This window comes from Mugil cephalus, chromosome 2 (genome assembly GCF_022458985.1).
Source record: "Mugil cephalus isolate CIBA_MC_2020 chromosome 2, CIBA_Mcephalus_1.1, whole genome shotgun sequence".
NCBI lineage: Eukaryota > Metazoa > Chordata > Actinopteri > Mugiliformes > Mugilidae > Mugil > Mugil cephalus.
The window spans coordinates 19,095,070-19,108,823 of NC_061771.1; the positions used below are offsets into that span (position 1 = coordinate 19,095,070).

At 40.1% G+C, this 13,754-nt stretch overlaps 1 protein-coding gene across 2 annotated transcripts; it reads right to left on the reverse strand.

The window, feature by feature from the left end:
- Positions 1–4,159: 4,159 nt before the first annotated feature.
- LOC125004692 (cytochrome P450 4V2) lies at positions 4,160–13,381 on the reverse strand. Of its 2 annotated transcripts, XM_047579519.1 has the most exons (12): positions 13,333–13,381; positions 12,715–12,974; positions 12,458–12,570; positions 9,379–9,464; positions 8,463–8,653; positions 8,309–8,378; positions 8,099–8,225; positions 7,849–8,019; positions 7,217–7,319; positions 6,767–6,901; positions 5,706–5,885; positions 4,160–5,293 (listed from the first exon to the last, which is right to left on the reverse strand). In XM_047579519.1, the coding sequence occupies exons 2-12, from the start codon at positions 12,905–12,907 to the stop codon at positions 5,133–5,135; spliced, it is 1,530 nt and encodes a 509-aa protein (XP_047435475.1). In that variant the 5' UTR covers positions 12,908–12,974; positions 13,333–13,381; the 3' UTR covers positions 4,160–5,132. The 2 variants fall into 2 exon arrangements, with proteins under 2 accessions (XP_047435475.1, XP_047435474.1); XM_047579518.1 differs by lacking the exon at positions 13,333–13,381 and having other exon boundaries at positions 12,715–13,090.
- Between the last annotated feature and the right edge of the window lie 373 nt (positions 13,382–13,754).

Genomic DNA, 13,754 nt, shown 5'->3' on the forward strand with positions numbered 1-13,754 from the left:
AAAAGCATGCAGACATGCGATTTGTGTTGTTCACGTCCCACTGTCTGAGACTCGCGCACCACCAGCTCTCTCTCTTAGAAAAAAGCATACGCTGCTGCCTCTCTGTGGACGTCCATCTGAACTCCATCGTACTCACGAGCATCATTCTCACTTTATAATAGTCTCCCTCCTCACTCCCAAATGTGAAGACCTTACCGCATTATATATGCATTATATATTCTCACAAGTTACAATATTTCATAATGCATTGAGCAAAATTTCAGCTACAAGGAGAAATGGGGAAATCCATCATCATACGTGCTCCTCAAAGTGGTTTCATTTAATTTCATCACAGGGCCCCACAGGGCGTGCTGCATGCGTGCGTGTCTCGGATGGCGCTCGCTGACATTAAAGGAGCCTTTCATGTGGTTTTTATTGTTATTTCGTCGTGTTTGCATGTGTTTGAAAGAGTGCCACCCTGTGGTTTCAGCCGAAGAGGAAGCACGTGGTTTACACCACAGGGACTGCACCCTAAAAAAAGGTTAGCTGAGATTTTGTGGTAGTTCCTGTTCCTGTTTTTTTTTTTTTTTTTTGAGGACCTGAAAGCAGTTTATATTCAAAATTTAGATTTTGCACATTTAAATTGTTTTAAATGTCAAACAGCGTCCTCTTTTTGAGTCCTTTCCCATTGTTATGTCGAGGTCATAAATAAACTGCATGAAGTGTAAAGTATGCCTTCATAAACGGTGTTTCAGTCTCGCAGAGAAAATGTGGGAGCATCTAAAGAGATGTGATTAACCACCAAGTGTATATTACATGTGGTTTTTGCATATCAATTCATGCAGTGCTCTGCGGTGGGCAAATGACACGCAAAAAGCTAAGAATGCATTCCAGTGAAACACAATTAATCAAGCTCACTGGGATCTAAAAGTGCACTCAAACTTTGAACAGGCTGCTGTCAAACAGACCTTTGGACCACGGGGAGCTGATAACTTTCCATCACAGATAACTCCATCTTATTCACATTAATACTCCCTCCATAATCCATATCATTGCACCTTATCATTTATCCTATCTGTATGCGTATTTGTATCGCACACATTTACTTTTATTTCTATTTCTCGTAGATTTTTACATATGCAGAACTTGCAAGATATAAGTAAATAAAATAAATACATCAAAGACAATATTAGAAGCTAAAATATACACAGATATTTTTCTTTTTTTTTTACTAAGTGGTACCTTTGTACACAGCGCACTATCAGCTGTTGCAGCAAGGCAATGAATGTTATTGAAAATGATTGTGTAGCTGCAGGGCACTGTATTATAAAACCAGACAAGCATGGAGAAGACGATGGACCTTTTCCATTTATTATTTTTTTATTACTTTACAGTACAAATCTTCTTCGTGTTTGCGAATGATACCCTGGAAACTACTGATCTTAGAATTTAGTTCACATACTCTTCTATTTACATTTTTTATTATGGTCTTTAGGTCTCTCATTTATGGCTCTCGTTATGGACCAAGTGCTGGTAAACGAATGCTTCATCATAATGATATAACCGAGGCGTACTGTCCTCGAAAATAATCTCATGCAATCCACCTGCTCCAGACAGACTCTCACGCTCCTATATCTGAGCAGTCTATTAGAGATCCTCAGATAAATGAACTCTTCCTGCTCCATTTGGAGCTCAGACGCCTCGGCTCTATCCAGCCATTGATTAGAGATGTGTTCAATAATTCAAATAATAGCACTGGGAAAGAGCACGGAATTCATCATCAGTCAAGTCATTTTGGTGTTAGGCAATGACCCTTGCAGGCATGCCTGCTAAATCATTTCATGACATAATGAATGGGGTCATTTGTAACTGTGTCATACTGTGATTACCTTTTTCTGACCGTGGAGCCTTCTAACCTCTGTGTGGCTCACTGAGTAAAAAGTTTCGCTCATGAGAGCCATAAAAAACAGAATGTCCTCTCATCATAGTGATCGCAGGTCAGAAGATTTACAAATTGTTATATTTGAGAAGAAACATTTCATCATCAGTGTTTAAGACTGTGGCTACGGAGGAGTCTGAGGGAAGATCTTGGATCATCATAGTTTAGGCTACATCTGGGCTCTAGGTTCTCTCTAATGAACTGTCCAAAGACATGCTCGTTAGGTTAATTGGTGATTCACAAATTGGCCGTAGGTGTAAGTGTTGATGGTTAGGTGCCCTCCCTGTGATAGACTGCCAACCTGTCCAGCCTGGATGCATCTCATCCAATGACAGCTGGGATAGGTTCTAGCCTCCCCCCACGACTCTCCAGAGGACAAGCGGTTGCAGAAAATGAATAAATGAAACATGACCATTTGTCATCATGACCCAGACTTTGCTACAGAACAAATAGCATGGGAATGGCAGGTTTCCACAGTTGCAAGACTTACGAGTTACACTGTGTAGTCACTTTCGAAAAGAGTCACAACAGAAACGTTTGGCTTGTTAATCTACCTAGTTAAAGGCCTCCCTTCTACGTAGTTAAAGGTCCCTCTTCTACCTAGTTAAAGCCCCCACCTAGGTAAAAGTCTCTCTTTTATCTGGTTAAAGGTCGCCCTTCTTGTTTACAGCCGCAGTTCCACTCCCTCCTGCTCCCCATGAACCTGCTTAAACCAAAGCTCTTTTTCAGCATGAAAACAGGTCAAATAAGCTGTCAGGACTTTTTTTTGTTGTTGATCAGGTGACTTGTTTGACCTGTTTTTGGTTGTTGTGTTTGGTCACTGTAACATGCATAAAAGTCATCAGAAAGGAGAAGTCCACCACTGAGAATTCACTAGCAATGGGATGTGAATGTGCATAGATTTATGTAGGGTAACCAATAGGGACACCCAAAACAGCACCACTCCGTAAAATGGTCTGTGATTGGTGTAAAAATACCACAACGGGTGATTTCTATAAAGCCTGTAAATGCAGCCAGGAGGGGGCACAGAAGTCAATTGTTCTCTCTTAACACTTGAACTACAATATGCTAACAGGCTATTATCGAATTTGGACAAAATAATGCCAAAAATAAATTACATACCCTGCCTTTAATGCTTGAGGTATCAAATCAATTAATCAAACTGCCAGTGGACCCCAGAACATAAATTTCTATTTGATAGCAGTGTAATGTCAGAACGTAAGTGCTGAATCAGGCACTTGTCAACATACAGGTCATCCCATTAGGCAACATTAGGCAATTATACTCAGCGGACCTTGCAGACCATATTTGACCCTGATTTGACCTGAGGATTTTGCCTTAATCTTCACTGACTGACTGGGTGGAGAGCATATGATCCTCAACCTCACTGAGAGACACAGGGACGCAATTTAAAATGTGTGTTGAAGTTACCATATATGGTTCCTAGGTTTAGCGTGGCTTAACCCAGCTCAGTTTCTAATAAGAATCTGGTGACACACCATATGGAGTCCATTATGTGGCGTCTGATGGATACCTAAAACATCAGATAGCTCTGATGGATAACCCTACAACCTATCAACCTCAGTAGTGCCCACACGTATTTTTAGCCTAATCGCATAATTACCTCAAGTTATTTTCTGACTGACTGTTGAGATATCAATAAAAATATTTTTTTCTTGTTTTCCAAAAACGTTCAAAGATTGCTTAGGCAGTTATGCTGTTAGGCTAACGATATGTTACTCTTCTGTCCATCACATGGCCAAAGGATTTCATTGGTCAAGCAGATTTCTTGTTAGGCAGGCCTTAATCAGTTCTTAATGGAGTCAACCCAGACCAACGTTCAGGGGAAGTTTAAGCATCCTTCAAGACTGCATTCATTCAGAGTAAAAAGTCCACACTGTGTTACACCATCCTAGTATTCACAGGGCACAGCCTGTTACAATCTTTACAGTCTTATTGTGAATATGCTATTTGAAAATAAGACAGTATGCTACTGTAAGAAAAAAATGTTGAGAACCACTGATCTTGAGGACAACTCTCAATTTTCACCAAATTGGCCTGGTGGCCTTCATCAGAGCATCAGTCATCATGGTCTGATGGCGGTAAATTGGTGAAACTGAGATATACCCTGAAGATTAGTGTGTGCTGCCTCCCTACAAGTGGACATTAAATAGATATAGATGATTTAGGTTTAGCAAAAAAGCAAAAAAACAAAAAAACAAACAACAAATATGGCAAAGATTGTTGCTCAGTTGCATTATTGGAAATTGTAATCAATAGTCTGTATCCAGGATATACAGTGGGTAGGTTGTCTGTTTCAGTGTTTTGCGTCAATAGTTAATAGGGATTCTGCGACCTTGATTTAGATTTTTCTGGACCAATATGGTCACCTGTATGTCAATAATAAGCTATTTTTACTACCATGTTGTTATACTACTATTGCCATTACTGCTGAGGTATACTGCATGCTTGTTTCTCCCTCAAGTTAAAAAAATACTAAAAAAAAATACACACGAAGCATTGTAAACATGTTATCATCCAATAATACAGTAATCAAACTTTATTACATGGGGACATGCAGGTGTAAAAAACTGCAGGTAGGGTTTGAAAATTCCTAGGAAACATTCATAGGAAAAGCTCCACAAATGAAAGGCTTGTCTTTGCTGCAGGGTTTGTAAATGTAATAAATATGTAAAGTGTATATTATTAAGCCTGGTTATGGACCTCTGAGTTAGGGGATTTGGAATTTCATTACCAACTAATACCTCAAAATATGTGTAGAGCATAATGTGAAACTGGAAGTGCTAGAGTTACTGATGCATTTATCTTCCACACCGTACATAATGTAGCATGCACAATATTTCCTCCTGGAACTGCAGTTACTGACAATAAAATAACCGAAAAAGGTCTGAACAAGGTCAAATCTTGAGACTACTTAATATTTCTTATAAAGCAGGTGACCTAGAAACTAGGTCACACGTCAGTGACCGACTCCAGTGCGATGGAGTCATTTATCTCATTTTCCCAAAGTTAATAATCAATGATGCGTTTCACAATGAGCAGTTAATGAGCAGCTTAGCTCCAGTCTTTATGAGGAGTCCGGCTGTTTGTGGCTTTTTGAAAGTTCGAACTAAATATTTTTGCTGTCACTCTTTGCTGAGACGCAGAGAGGGAATAGTCTGTAATTACATCCATGACTATGGGCGTGCAATCGCTAAAATGCCTTTTCCAGTTTGATCCAGATGCCCTTCTCAGGCCGCAGGATGAGTTCTCCAACTGGGCGAAGCTCTTCGCGTGTCTGACAGGCTTCGACGTTGAAGTTGCGCAGAATGGAAGCCAAGACGACCTTTTCCTCCATCAGTGCAAAACGCTGACCTGAAGAACATCACAAAAAACAAAAACAAACATACAGCTCTGGTGTAAGAGGTGATTTAACCCTTTAAGATGTAAACATCCGCCTGCAGATTAAAAAACAAAACAAAAAAAAACTGCTTGGGGTATTTGAATTACCGTAACGCACTGTGGCTGAACTCTGGGAAGTTGCACTTTAAAGAAAAAAAACGGTCATTATAGTAATGATGACGAACTGCAGGTTGGGAGCCCAGGAAGTTAGTGAGATGTCACGAAGGTCTTCCAGACAAAAGCACAACTTCCCAGCGTTTGGCCACACTTTGAATTTTGTCAATTGGCAAACCATTGTGAGTTACGGTAATTCAAAAACCGCTTGCTTTAACGGAGTGGTTTATAGCCTCGCTGAGGAATGAAAGTATCGTTACACTGCTCTTACCGATACAGTTGCGAAGTCCTGCTGAGAAGGGGATGTACGCATAGGCCGGCCTTCCTACTGAGTTCTCAGGCAGAAAACGCTCGGGCCTGAACTCCTCGGGCTCGGGGAAGTATCGCGGGTCGCGGTGAAGACCGTAGGTGATGATGATCGCATTCGCACCTTTGGGAACCTTGAAACCATCTACAATTAAAAAAAAAAACAAAATGTCTTCACTCTTTGTGTGCTGTGGTGAACAGATGTGAGCTCTCCAAACTAACTGGTTTATAACAACTGGAGACTTTTCTACAGTTTAGCCAGAGACCATCATAAGCATAATTGTTTGGTGTGTTTTGAGGGAAGAAAACAAGGCCATCACTTGAAAAAAAATTCTAATGTGCAAAAAATACGAGCTGATTGTCAGAACAGTGTTCCAGTCAAAGTAACGTCAACATATTCCCTGAACTGAGCTAACAGGAATGAGGCATCCTTTATCGGGTAACTTTTATGTGAGGGTGGCTCTCAGTGAATGTGCAAAGAAAACTCTGCAGAGATAGTCAATCCCCAAACAGTCAGATAGAGAAATATACATAAACATGACCTATGCGCAGTGCGCAGACCTAGCTAGATAACGCTGATGCTTTGGTGAGATGAGATGGAAAGAATGAGGGCAGAAGGCTGCCATGTATACGTGATAATGTTCAACTGGCAGTAAATATAAGAGGCACTGATAGGCCAGCGACACGACGCTGTGACTTCCCAAAAACAAAACTTAAAATTGACAAAATCAATGAGCTAAATGAGCGTAAAATAAAAGCCAAGTTAAAAGAGACCTAACCACCTTTGGTTTCACAGTTGACACCAGATTTGACACACACACACACTTTGCCACTGAATCTTTTTCATAAATCTGGAAGAAGCGGCGGCAGCAGCACCCCACAATGAACTCTCTGTGACAAAGGAAAGATAACAGAGGAAGCCATGGCTTCCCCGTCCCTTGTGGAAAAAGTAGCACCACCGTAGAGGGGTTTGCGACCGGCAAAGTGAGCGTTTCATTCAAATTTCATCACGCATCTGCGACTCACTGATGTGGCAGTCTTCGCCGAGGCTCCGGGCGAAGAAAGGCACAGAGGGAAACAGTCGCAGAGCCTCCTTGATCACGCACTCCAGGTATTTCAGCTTCTTCAGATCGTCTGCGTTGACGGGCCGGTTGGACGAACCTTTGGACATTAAGTAAACACTGCTGAACTCTTCCTCTCGGAGTAGATTACTAAGCAGAGATACAGAAGTTGAAATCAGACAGCCTTTGATCTCTGGCATATAGTCTACCTGGATGCAGCTATTGACAGAAAAAACAAAAAAACCCCTGGATAAGATAAGGAAAAGGTTTACAGTGCTTGAGGGCATCCGAGGTCCTCTACCTGGTGTTTACTATAGCTGCATGGGCCACTACATTACATCATGGGAAAATGCACAGAGGTCATGCTATATCTACACTCTGTTATGTTATAGTGAGAAAGACAGTGATCTGTTACCGAACACCTCCTGTAGCTCCTGTTGGACTTTTTTGTGCACCTCCGGGTGGCTGCCCAGCAGATGCAGGGCCCAGTTCATGGAGGCTGCTGTAGTGTCGTGGCCCTGTAACATAAAGGATGTTGAATAGAGGCATTTAAAAGGAAAAAAAAAAAGATTTTCAGAAGACTTTAAAGCTGCAGAAATTATTATTTTTTTGCCTCAAAACTGTCACACAGCCAAGCTACACATTTGCATTTCTCATTAGTAACAAACACTTGTAACATTTAGTCCATTATTAATACAAACAAATATGTAATAGTGCAGCTTTAAAGCCTCCAGTACAGTGTTGAACGTTTATCTCCTTCCCCTCCCACTGTCCTCAAATGAGGAAAAGACATGCCAGTGGTTTCTTTCTTTTTTTTTTTTTTAAGACTGTAAACCTTCCTCTGAAAGCTTTATCATGCTTTATCATCTGCAGCATCAGTAATCATCCTTGGACGCTTGAGTTGTGCAACACGGTGATATATAGCTTTTGATTAGACAGCACTGGGTGGATCAGTTTGGTAAGGGCTTGAATGTAACAGGCGTTCATTCATATTTAAGAGTGCTCCTTTAAAATACAAACGCAGTCGCTCTATTTCCACGCACTAACCCTAAACATGAAGGTGTCCACTTCCTCCTGAATGTCCTCGTGGCTCATTCTGCTGCCGTCCTCATACGTGGTCTTCAGGAGCATGTCCAGGAAGGCCCGCCGTTTCTTCCCCTGCTCGGGTTCGCTGTCTGAATCGTTGTCTGACATGTTCTCCGCTCTTTCGTTTATCACCTGAAATTGAACAGGACCGGGAATGTTGTGCAACTGCATCCAACGTGACTCCTGCATGACGGCGAGAAAACTCACTCACCTTATATGTAAAGTTATGGAGGATCTTGAGGGTCTTGTCGTGCTCCCGGCCTTCACTAAAGAGTTTGTAGATGAGGTCCGACCAAAGCCAAGGAGTCCTCTGTCTGCGGCTGACAATGTCGCTCATCCTGGGGTAAGACAGCTGGGATGAAGGCAATGAGCATGGAAGAAGTGATCTAATAATTGTTGTCAGTAGAAAAACGAAACTCACTTGTAAACACTGGTGACGTACTCCGAATCAGAATTACTCTGCGCATAAATTTTCTTCCCCATCGCAGTTTCTGAGAAGACATTTTCTAAATTCAGTCAAAGGCTTCAGAGCATTCGCTATGTGCGCGCGCTTTCCCCGGCGTCCGCGTGCTTACCACAGATAATGTCCAGTGCGCAGAGCGTGATGTGACTGAAGCAATTAAACTTTCCCTTCCCCGCCTGCTTCCCCAGCTTCTCCACCAGGATCTCGGCCTGCTCGTTCATCACTTCCAAGAAGTCCGCCAGGATGGAGAAGTGGAAGGTGGGTGTCAGCATCTTCCTCCGCTGACGCCACTTTGTGCCGGTGCTGATCACCACAGGAAAACATCAACGACATGAAAGAGAATTTTACACATTATTAACACATTATTACTGTTCGTCAGTTGTCGTCCCTTTTTATTTTTGGAGCAGTTAAAGATGAAGGATTCCTGGTTAATGCTGACTGCGGTGAACACTTGTGGTGTCCGGCAAAACTGATCTCCATAACCAAACAAGTTTCTTTTTCCTTTATAAGTGTATTTATACTAATTAGCCACAACATTATGACCACTGACGGGAGAAGTGACTAACACTGACCATCTTGTGACAACATGACGTTCTGCTGAAACTACTTTCAGGTGGAAGTTAGACATGTACCACCCATCTAGACCAGAGCAGGAACCCCCACCCCATAGCAATGATACTAATCAACAGGATGCAGCCTGACACACACACACACAAACAAAACAGTTTAGGAACGACGCAGAAAAAACAAACAAACAAAAAAAACATTAAGAACAGTGGAAAGGTGTTGACCTGGCCTCTATATTCACTAGATCCCAAACGGATCAAATATCTATGAAATGATCCACAGAGGCACCTCCCCAAATGTCCTCACTACAACATCCTGATGATGTTATGCCTGATCGGTGAAGATCGGTATATAGCGGTTTAATTTTCAGAGCCTGATTAGTCCTAATCTTCAGGTGGTTTTATTAGATTTACGTTACTGTCTTGTTTGAGTTTGCATGTCAACACACAGGTATACAGTACCTAGTGAGTAGACCAGTGCCAAGCCAAGGATGGAGGAAGTTGTAGACGTAGGCTTTTTCCATGTGAATGGGGTTTGTCATAACCGGCTACGAAAAAAAAAAAGAGGAAACATTGTAAACGACAATATACTGACTTAAATGAATTAATAAATGGCATTAAAGAACTTATAAAACTTATATATCCCTACTACCTTATTTATCAAGACAAACTAATACAGCTTCAAATTAGTCAGATGAAAAATTTAATTATAACAAAATATAAGTTTTCAAATATGTGCACCCCTGACTATACTTAAAATACCAGTATTTACGACAACTTGTCTTAAATTCCTTTAAAAATAAAAAAGGAACATGTACAAGGTAATATAATGTAAATAAATAACAGACTTGTCAAGCTTGTCTTCTTCCATGTGTCTCCCTAAGGTCTCTTTTTTTTGTAACTCTTTTTGGTTGTACAAATGAATGAAGTTCTCCTCTTAAATTATAACCCCCTTCCCTGTCATTGAACCTTTTTTGAATATTATCAGGCAGTGAACTGTTTCTTGCTTTAAACAAATTTGACCAGATCACTTAATTTCAGTTTATATGACTTTAAAAACAGTGTGTTCGTGTGTAGTAATATTTCATGATTAATAATATGAAATGCTTTTTCTAAATCTATAAATACTCCTACAGCATATTTCTCATTATCTATACCGTAATGTATATCTAATCTATACAGTTTCTTCTGTTACGTCCATAATTGGCATATTGACAATCTGATAATAAATTGCTTTTCAATAAAATGATGCAACCTTAGTATAAACAGTTCTTCCAGTGTTTTGGAAAATGGGCAAAGTGACAGTACAGGTCTATAGATAGTGAAATGAGGTTTCTCCTTTGCTATAACTTCAGTGGTGGTGAATGATTAATTAGCCAGTGGCTTTGAGATACTATTAACGACTTTTAAAAAAAACAAAAAAACCAAAACAAAAAAAAAACGAATATATAAATTCCTTTCCAGTCAGTGGAAGATTTTATTTATTCATTTATTTTAAAGTTGTTGACTATATCTATGATTCCTCTTGTGTTTACATGTTAGGGGTAGATTGAGCTTAGATCTCTTGTTAAGTACTCTTCAGCAACCAACCCCCATCTCTTTAGCTTTCTTGCCATTTATCTTTTCTGACAGCTTTGGCCCCACATTTACAAAAAAAATCATTGAAACCATTAACCACATCATTTCTTATCATTTAAATTTCTACCATTGTCAATAAAATATTCTGAATAATTTGTGCTTTTTGAGCCATTTCTAATAATACTGTTTAACTTATCGCATATGCCTTTAGTATTCGTTTTATTATTTTCTAATAGTTTAGTATAATATTCCTTCTTACATAGTCTTGTAATGTTAGTCAGTTTGTTTTTATATTTCTTATACTTATGCTCTGCCTCTTTAGCTCTATATTTAATTAATTATTTGTATAAATTATTATTATTATTATGGGCATTGCAGTCCTCTTGTGATCCATGGCTTATTTATGTGATTTTGCCTGTTTGTGCATTGTATTGTTGGACTTAAATATATGCTGAATCGGTATAATCTTTATAAAGGTCACTCAGATTTTGTGGTAATAATTCAGTTCCAAATGCATTTATTGATTCTTCTGTTAGTTTCCTTCTACATTTGGTTTTATTTGATCCTCGTTTTTTTTTTTCTTCCACAGTCACGGTCATGGATCACAAAAATAGTCACTCACGTCATTCATTAGCAGCCTGCTTATTAAACTGCTTCCCATGTCATGTATGTTGTCAATTAGAGTGTTGCAATGCGCTGTTATTCTGCCTGGCTTGATAATCAAGGGACATGAACTCGTACTGTACATTGTGCATCCGTCATTTTATGGTATGTCTTTTTTTCGGGTTCGGCAAATCTATATTGAAATCTCCACCAATGAATATAGTCTTCTGATCAGCTTTAGCAAATATTCCCTCCACTCCGTCTTTAAATGTATCAGTGCTGGATGATGGAGTTCTGTATAAACAACTGACAACTACATTTTTTTAATTTTGCTTTATCATGTGGATTTCCCCAGTGACACATTCCATCACATCATCAATATCAACATAATTTACACAACATTATAGTTGAGACTATTATTTATGTACAGGGCCACACACCCCTTCTTTTTTATTCTTCCTATTCATGGAGTTGAAGACACATCCTTTTTGAAAATGGTATGTCACAATGAGGTCCAGTTTGTCTTCTCATATGAAGAAATTTAATTTAGAATGGCATCTAAACAAAATCTAGCTGTTCAGGGGAGACTTGGACAGAGTATGATTTATGATTTGCATGGTACCCTATGGGAAATGGGTGTCAGCTAGAACTATTCATATACTTTATGACATCCAGTTTAGGGAGGTGAAAGCAAAGTCCTGACAGTCAAAGCTGCCGTCGTGTTCATGCCCCAGTGAATGGGAGGGAGCTGTAAGTGTAGTGTCACTTGGACCCTAATGTTTGTGGTTAAAGTCTGCCTTGAATGCTGCACCGTACACCGTTCAGTGAAAGAGTTAAGTTGCTCAGAATGAGAGCGGTGCAGCAGCTTCAAACACTGTCACTGCACATCAGTATGGAAAAAAATGAAACACTTCTCTAGTCTCTTGTTGTTGCAATATAGGGCATGTGGGCATTAACATGCTGCATTTACAGTTTATTATTATTATTATTATTTTTTATCATTTAAATTGTGGAATTGACAATGTGTGCATGTGTGTGAGACCATACATGGTGTTGCATTTGATAACTGCATGTTCACCAGCAAATTACGAATATAATAATACAGTAATAATAATAATTATTACATATTATTATATTGTAGTAAGAATATATAAAGTAATATAAAGCTTCAATTAATATTTTTTTTAAATAATAATAGTAGTAATAAAGAAAGAAATAACAAAACAAACAGGCGTATGCAAAATGATTAATAATTATAGTGATACTAATTGGCTAATGGAGGAGGAGGAAGAGGAGTGGAGGGGGGAGGCCTTTATTTACAGTTTAAATTCTGAAAGTGTTTTAAATGCAGACAACTTACCTCCACAGTTTCAGCATGAAACAGGACAACAAACGGGACGGGTCCAACCCAGATTTTAAGCAGCGGAGCACTCCTGAACCGCACCGTATATTCTTGAACTTGGGTGAAGAAATCTGAAACAAAAGAGGCCAAATAAACCAAGTGTACTACTGTACAAGTGTAAGTGTGCGACACTGGAAAGGGGACAGTTTCACCTGTGCTCGTCAGAACATACACTAGCTCCTGCAAGTCTTGCTGACTGATTGATCAGTACTTACCTCCAGCATCGGTTTTGAACTCCAGTGCATTTCCAATGAAGGGGTACGTTGTCCCCACCTCCGGAATGGGCTTCATCGCAAACCATTTGTGCAGGTAACCGCTCAGGAGCTTGTACGTGATGAAGGTGAGGGCGGCAATGAAGACGCTGACTCCGAGCAGAGGCAGCGTGTAACTGCCGAGTGGAGCTGCCATTGTTTTTACTTTGCACTGTGTTTGTCCAGTTAGGTGTGCGCTTAAATATGCTAGACTGCCCTCATTGCTGTTAACGGAAATGACGACGTGCCGTGAGGGACTTGTGTTGGTAGAAATTGCATAAGAATTACACAAGATGTTAATCATTATACCTGACCTAACCATGAACTCTGCTCCCCTCACTCCCTCCTGATGTTCATGAACAGAAACATCCCATCTATGCAAAAGCCGACTGATTTACGCTTGCAGGTCTAATCTTTCTGATATGCGTTTTACGATTTCACAGTCGTAAAACATGATACCACATGAATTTGAGACGCTTTTCACTTATACCCGGTCAGTTAATATTTATTTAGCTAATATTTGTGCTCTAACGTTAAACATATATTTACACCGATCATGCTCAACATTATATGACCACTTACCAAACACTGTGCAGGTCTCCCTTGTGCCTCCAAATCAGCTGTGATTCATCAGAGAGTGGACATGTGTCTCCTGAGGGTGCCCTGTGGGTGTCTGGCACCACAGTCTGGTTTGTGGGGGCATTTGGGTCCTGTGGGTTGAGGGGAGGGGCCTCAAACTGATACTTGATCAGTTTGAGATCTAGTGAATCTGGAGGCCAGGTCAACACTTTGTGCTGTTAATCATGTTATTTATTTATTTTGAATTTGTTCCTTAACGGCTTGTGTGTGTGTGTCATCCTGCTGCATCCTGCTGGGGATGGCTGCTGTCTCTGCTATGGGGCAGGGGTAACATCTACATCAATGACAGGTCCACACCTTTCCCGGGAGAACGTTGTTTTGTCGCAAGATTATTAAGGTTATTCACTTCTCCTGACGGTGGTCTT

Excerpts from the sequence above, each read along its gene's own strand:
- LOC125004692 (XM_047579518.1), bottom strand. The coding sequence starts at position 13,072 with ATGGTTAGGTCAGGTATAATGATTAACATCTTGTGTAATTCTTATGCA. Across the intron at positions 6,902-7,216 it reads GGAGCTACAGGAGGTGTTCG|GTTCGTCCAACCGGCCCGTC; the intron begins GTAACAGATCAC and ends TAATGTCCAAAG. Across the intron at positions 5,294-5,705 it reads AGGACTTCGCAACTGTATCG|GTCAGCGTTTTGCACTGATG; the intron begins GTAAGAGCAGTG and ends GATGTTCTTCAG.